A 7,500-nucleotide genomic window follows, 5' to 3' on the forward strand; every position below is an offset into this window, starting at 1 on the left:
TATAATATATATATATATTTTATTATATCTATACATTATATATATATATATATATATACAGGGGCAGTCAAACTTTTTTAGAGTAGCAGGCCGCACACTATCAAGTAGGAGGGTGCACTTATGCCGGTGCCCGAACCCCGGAGGGGAGAATTTTGAAAAATAGACTCTCCCTGATATATTTTGGAAGCTTTCAAGACAGGTGAAAGACAAATTCAATAAAAGGCAAAAAATGTGAATGATCAATTCTTCAAAAATATTTGTTTTTTATCATTATTCTTAAAACATTATTTTTTCACATGATGTTATCATGTTTTAACAAGGTAAGGTAATCTCCATTTGCTTAAAAGTTGTTTAATTTGAATTACTAGCACCACATAAAACAGATCAGATTAGGTGATGTCTATTCATCTTATTATTATTATTCACAGTTCTGTTCTAAAAACGATCGTAACATTTCTTCACGAACAAAGTCGAATTTGTATGATAAAAATACAGGGTTGGAATTTGAAATTGAATTCACATGTTGAATTAATTTCAGTCATATCGCTCTTTTCGAAATCTCTTATCTCAGTTTAATTTCACTTGCACTCATCACACACGATATCATATCATCTACGAGGATTCTAGAGACGAACACAAAATGCATCCCCTGAAAAACTTTGATAATTTGCTGCTGTAATATTATATTTTATTATATGTAATATTATAGATTTTTCAGAATAAAAAGCTAACAGATGTGCATAATCAAAAAATATCAGAAATACAATTATAGAGCATTCAGTATTGTAAGAAAGCCCACGCTGTTTCTGGATAAATACATTACTGTATGAGTTAAGTTCTATTTCGTTTTATGCCTCTTTCCTTGTACGTTTGAAATGTCCCATGCTCCTGAATGCACCATAGCTTTTTGATGCTCGTGATCTTCCGCTTAAAAAGCTTTGCAGTTTCAAAACTCACGTCGGCTCTCACGGTTTTATTGCACTTTTCGGCATAACACCGGTCTGTGTTTTGATCGGAAAAGTAGCATCTCGGTTGGAACAAGGAACCCAATCACTCGATGTTGCTCTCAGTGGAGACAGATGCTAAGCTGATTTTTGGGATGTATAATCGGGAAAAGTAGGCGGCGGCAGGAGCTGCAATAGACGGCGATTTGCTGCCGTTGACCGGCTACTTTTGACTGCCCTGTATATATATATATATATATATATATATATATATATATATATATATATATATATATATATATATATATATACGCACATATGTGTGTGTCCTGTCTGCAAACAGACTCTCACAAGTCTGTTTAAAACATTAAAGATGATTTAGTATAGTCTTATACTATTTGTGGATATCAAGTTTGTCATATACTCAGCTTTTGCACACTTTTCTGTTCTCTGATAATTCGCCAAGCAGTTCCTTAAAATGTCCAGACAAACATCAAGTCTGACCTTTTTCCACCTCTTCTCTGCTCATCTGCAACCTTGCCTAAGTGCACATGGAGTAATTTAACCATGGCTCAGATGCAGACTCAATCTTTTGGATGTTAAGAGGCACAAGACATCTACAATGGAGGTGCGTGTTGAATTAAACATGCCTGTAGCCTCCTCACCAAAACTGCAAGACAAGCCCAGTGTGGAAACAAGGGAAATAAAAGCGTCAGAGAATTTCTGTGCTGTTGAAGAGCTAATTACGCGCCATGCACGAATCAGGGCGCATTATTTAAATGGAGCAGAGGGCAGCTTTCAAGTAAACAAAACAGGTAGAAGATCTGATATCTGCATACTACAAAGATCAATACAAAAGATTTAAAAAATCCATGATCCCTATATGAATCCCTAGATCAGGGATTCTCAAACCCCTGGGGGTGCACGAGATGAAAAATTTTATGGTGGTCTGACAGTGTTTTTTCCCCACACCATAAAGACCTGTAAATAAACATTTCCTTTGTAAAAATTAAAATCTAAAACTGTAAATTTAATAAATAATGTATTCACATGAAAATGTAATAATTTAGAGACAAAATCTTCTTCTACACTTTATTTTAAGATGAAACATAGAAGTTATCTTCTAAGCATTGTGCTGTATATGTGCACCTAAGTTGTGGCCTCTACTTCATTCATGTATGTAAGGCTTATACCTTACATACACAAACACTTAAAGGTGCTTGGATTCTGGTACTTACGGATTCACTTCTATACAGAACACCAATATCATTATCTTTAGCTGTCACTTTATACATTTTATATTAATTAATACGGTATATACTTCAGTGATGGTACCATGGCATTGGTTGTTTCTATCTGTAATACCTTATCAGTTGGTTTTGTTGTTCTTTTTGTATCTTTCTTTGCAGGTGAAGAAGCAGATTCAAAGGATGTTATATTGCTCTCCCTCTTTTCTCTTCTCTTTCTCTCTTTTGGCATTTTGTATCATCTGTTCCTTTCCTTTTTTTCTCTTCTGTGTTCTATTTCTGTGTCCATTTGACATGAAACAGTCCCAGCATAAATTCCAATAAAGCTTCTTGCATATATACATCAAGTGGAGCGCTATGGCAAAAGCACTAAGGCTCCACTTGTGAAAGTAAAATCTGTTTGGCTCCTTTTGGCATGAAGACAACAATTCTTATTGCCACATTGCAAGACAGGACACAAAAGATCCCAATAGCCTCTAATAACCCCTTGAGAGTGATGGGTTTGCCATTATTTTGATCTGACATGGAATGGGAATATGATAATGAGCCTTAATGTTCTTGAACAACAGTGCTACAACTACAGGTTGCACATGTGTGAGCCAGAATTGACAAAGTTTCCTGGATAGGTGCCAAATCATTTTACAGATAAACTGAGCGAATGTCCAGTTCCCTCCAATTTAAACCCGATTATTTACCCAATCCTTTATGTAAATATAAAATGATTTAACTGATACACAGAAAAGGAAAAATTAATTAGATAGGTCCTCTGAACATCTCTTTTATTTAAACTTTGTCTATTCTCCTAGAGACTTCTTCAGTCTAAAGAGCTGTAGGTGAACTTTAAACTTAGAAGCGTGTCTTTGCAAGTGGATCAGCGATTTCAGGCGTGACAATCAAAACTGGTTGTAAATATACAAAAGAGGACAACTGGGCTATCAATAGATTAGTGTTCCGATATGTTGGTATCCTGATGGTCCTGTTTTGCATAATGAGCAACCAATTAACTAGTAACTATTCATTTTCTTTTGTCTTCTTCCAACTGGATTATTGAAATGCATCACTATATTATTTCACTGATGAAATAACATCGTTTTAAGCCATCATAATTTTTTGTTTAGAGGATGTAAATATTTCAAACTCTAAGCTATGCAACCAACGTTTTAAAGTAATCGAATAAATGTCTGCAAGAACTTTATGGACACAGATCATTTCCCCACTATGCTAAATAAGACTAATAATCAAGAAATCACAGTTCACTATGTTGAACTTAAACCATTTAACCATGCCAAAGTATCTACAGTTTTAAGAGAAGTTAATTATACAGTTGGAAACCCTATGGTTCCTTGGGAGTTCTTAGAAATCAATTAATGTCTTACTCTTTGATTTGGTTTTCTACAAGTGTGTTTACTTATCCAATACAACCAATGGAGCGTTGTTGGAAAACTATGGGTACAAAAACAGATGTCTTACCAGCTACAGCTCCTGCAGACAGTGTGGCCAAGACTGGGCTTTGCCTGGAACTCATATAGCACAGGGGTTTGAAGAGCAAGCCATCTCTAGCCATGGCAAATATCACCCGTGGCATTGGAAACATCACCCCAAGAAGACTCATAGAAAAAAAAAATAACACGTATGAATGAAGACCTTGCAATCACCATCCATTAGTTCCTCACAGCATGCCCAAATAATATTTTTTTTATTCATGAGCAGTTGACTGAAAAATACCTTGTTGAGAGAGCACAGAGTGATCCTACAGCCACTGCATACTTTGCAGGCTCCCAGCCAATGTACTCAAAGGCCACTGGTAGTGGACTATGTACATCAAGCAAGTAGTAGGGCATCATAAGTGTCAGAGAGGCTGAGATGCCAAAATAAGCCAAGAAGCAGATGAACAAGGATATCACAATCCCATTAGGTAAAGATTTTTGTGGATTCTTGACCTCTTCACCTAGTAAAAGAGATCCTTTAGTTATATTGAATTGTTCATGATTAGTTACCAATCCAGAACTTAACTACACAATAAAGAGCCATGACATTGTTCCTTCCCACTAAAAAAGTAGCCACTGTTGAAAGGTTTTCAAAAGGGTGAAATTACAAAATGGCTTTGATTTTTCAACTTGTTTTACCTATGTACAAAATCTCTGGTATCAAATTGCTCGCAAAATGTTCAAAACCACATCTTAGTTTGTTTGTTCTTCAATTTGAGAAGTTAACTGTATAGGTTGGGGTGTAAACAATGGGTTGGCTCCTCCGCAAAAGGTTGGACATTAAAATTTGTAGTATAAAGTTGTAGGCTATTGATGGGAAAAAAAACAACAATACAATTTTCCAACCAAAGAGTACCTGTTGTGGAAATGCAGTCAAATCCAACAAAAGCATAGAAGCAGGTCGCTGCTCCAGCCAAAGTCCCATCAAAGCCGAAAGGGAAAAACCCACCAAGACCAAAGTTGACGGTTTGATTTTGGGCTGCTGTAATGTTTCTGTAGAACATTTGAAGAACATTGTCAGTCCTTCTGTCATAGATTTTTCAAATATTTTACCTACAATTTCTTAATTACCCTGAGGTGTGGTATGTGTATTCATGCATCATTGTCCTGTTTTCATTTATTTCTCCCTTGAATAGAATGCTGACCTGTCCAAATTGTTCTATGTGCCAATGGGTGACTGGAGCATGCCACCTTGTGACCCTGCACAAGTTGAACATGGGGATGTTTTGATTCAACTGACATTGCTTCTTCAATTGCCAATAACTATATGTTAACCTAAAACCAAAATTAGAAAAAAAAATTAAAAAGCTAAATATTGCTTTGTTTGTCGCTCATTTCAGAAAATGAAACTCAGCTTCATTACCTACAGTAAGGTTTTACTATGCGTAATAATGCAGACCAAATGCACCAAACTCTCAAATCTGACGAACAATAGCATCATAGCAATTAGATCTGGTCGAAGTGAATGAGGCCGGGCAGACCGGCTTGCGGTTCTCTGCAGCTATACTGCTCTCAGACTATTGTATACTCCTGTTCTACCTTGGTCAGAGCTAAGCAGTATGTTGATGGGAAATCCATGAAGCAGATCGTAATAGAGACACTTTGGCAAAATAAGACACGTCCACTTTGGGGTAAATACAAAATAAAATCTCCAAATAGACAGGTAAACCCAACACATATTCCATCCAGGTTCATCGGCATATAGAATAGAATTCAACTTTATTGTCATTGCACTGTCACAAGTACAAAGCAACGAAATGTGGTTTGCATCTATTCAGAAGTGCTATACAGGATATAAATATTATTTATTATTTACGCCACCTGCTCGATAACTTCGCTGGACCGAAGGTTGTCGAAGCAAACTCATCCCTGCATTAATTATAGCAGGAGGTTGACTTAAAAAGTACTTTTGGTTTCCCTCTGATCAAACACTGAGAGCTATTATCTCCCGGCGATCGAAAGAGGACCACGCTTTTGTTTGGCCGAACAAAGCGTCTGGAAGCCTGGAAAAGAGAGACGAAGGAACTTTCTCATCCCGTTCCCGCTGCCCACACGCACCTGCGTTTGTCAAGACGCCTTCAGGACGCCGCGTTACTTGGAGTGATCCGGGACAGCCCCTGAGACACCCTGTTACACAAGTAATGGGGTTTTCCCCTTTTATTTATTTTTCACCCACAAGGTGATTTAGGTGTGCCTGGGCAGAAATAGGAGTATTTTAATTGTAGTTTACTCCAAGACGGAGTGTTTTTAACTGTTGAATATTTTCCTGTTGAATGTGCATGCATTTTGAAGGTGATTTTGGCTGTGTTGATTAGTGGTTCATAAGTGACTCCGCTACGGGTCGCTTCTTCAACACTTTTCCCTCTTTTTTTTCCCCTTTCTCCTTGTTTCTATCTTTGCTCCCTTCCATATCAGTTCAATCTCTTTGTTAAAACTTAGTTTGCTGTCTTTCTTTAAACTCCCAGTCAGCCGCTCCCTCTCTGGCCGAGGCACCGCCCCACTTTAGTGTAACCGCTGACTGCATCATCAGGACCTCCCCTCACGCATCACGCAAGGTTGCAGGTCGTACGTCATCATAGTCACCATCTTGGGAGGGTGTCACGTAGCTGAACTAAAACTAGCTTGTTGTAAAACATTAAAGCGTCCAGTGGGATTCTCAAAGCTGTTCTGTCTGTCAATGCTGCTACGTTAAATGCACCTTGAATGTGATGTTTTAAACAACTGAGTTGAACTAAGATTAGCTGTTTCTTATTTTTACCTTTACTTCCACATATATTTTGCATGTTTAGTTTAGTAGCGAGTAGTGTTCCAAGGTTGTTGAATCAGATAATTACTGTAACAGGGAATTACCTTTGGTTCAATAAAAACAACAACTGTGGAATAGTAATTGTTTGTGTTCATTCCAATTCACAGTTGCATGATTATTCAGAATTCAGAGCTACTTTCCTTTTGGAGTTAACATCCGATATTAACACAGAGACCTTTTCATTGGATTGGTGATAAAAAAGGGTAATGGTTTAAACTCTAATTGCAGTTATATATTGAGTTTATCCGTTGCTGGATAAATCTGATCGGTCAGAACCCGATCAGATCACTTTCTTCCAGCACAACTGGGTTCATAACAGCTAATTAATAAATGCAATAGTAGTATAAATCATTACAAGCTTCTGGCTCTAGCATCACCACTATTTTGAATCATACTTGTTATAGCTAATATTTGAGTTGAATGACTTATTAAAATTATAATACCAAATTATAATTAATAATAATAATCATATTCAATCAGCTTCTGGCATAACAATACTCTCGTGCAAAAACTTGATCTCGTGAGTTTGGTGGTCCATAGAGGGAGCCTCTACGCACTCAGTAGGCGAGGAAACAAATCTATACGGAGCCACATAATGAACACTTTCCCTCTGTCTGCTACATTCTCCTACTACTGCTCGGCAACTTTATATTTTTTCCATCATTTCAACTTTTAAATAAATGGGGGCATGGGCTGAGCTAATGCTGTCAACAGCATCTGTCCTTTTCTTCAATATATACATGTTATCACCTAATCTGGATACCATTAAATTGGCCTCTTGTAATAAAGTAAAAAACTGTTATTTTTTACCAAGAGATGTCATTTTAATCTCATATTAAAGAGGTTTAATTTTTTAACCTCCAGAATATTGCCAAAATTAGAGTGATGCTGAAAAACTAGTCCATACACTTATTACTTCAAGGCTGAACTATTGTAATTATTCACTTTCAGAAAGTCTACAAAACGCAGTTCAAAGCCTTCAGCTTTGAACTACAAGGCAATGATGAAATCAATTT

General features: G+C 36.9%; 1 protein-coding gene across 2 annotated transcripts in view; it reads right to left on the reverse strand.

Moving 5' to 3' along the window:
- Positions 1 to 2,850: 2,850 nt before the first annotated feature.
- LOC105923045 (cationic amino acid transporter 2-like) overlaps positions 2,851 to 7,500 on the reverse strand; it is a 37,117-nt gene continuing 32,467 nt past the window's right edge. The window contains exons 6-8 of one of the 2 annotated variants that reach the window (XM_036132146.1): positions 4,535 to 4,671; positions 3,917 to 4,139; positions 2,851 to 3,798 (exon numbers count right to left, since the gene is read on the reverse strand). In XM_036132146.1, the coding sequence (XP_035988039.1) occupies positions 3,600 to 3,798; positions 3,917 to 4,139; positions 4,535 to 4,671 (559 nt within the window). In that variant the 3' untranslated portion in view covers positions 2,851 to 3,599. The remainder of the gene's footprint in view (positions 3,799 to 3,916; positions 4,140 to 4,534; positions 4,672 to 7,500) is intronic. The other variant, XM_036132145.1, reaches the window with a different exon arrangement.

This window comes from Fundulus heteroclitus, unplaced genomic scaffold (genome assembly GCF_011125445.2).
Source record: "Fundulus heteroclitus isolate FHET01 unplaced genomic scaffold, MU-UCD_Fhet_4.1 scaffold_476, whole genome shotgun sequence".
Lineage (NCBI taxonomy): Eukaryota > Metazoa > Chordata > Actinopteri > Cyprinodontiformes > Fundulidae > Fundulus > Fundulus heteroclitus.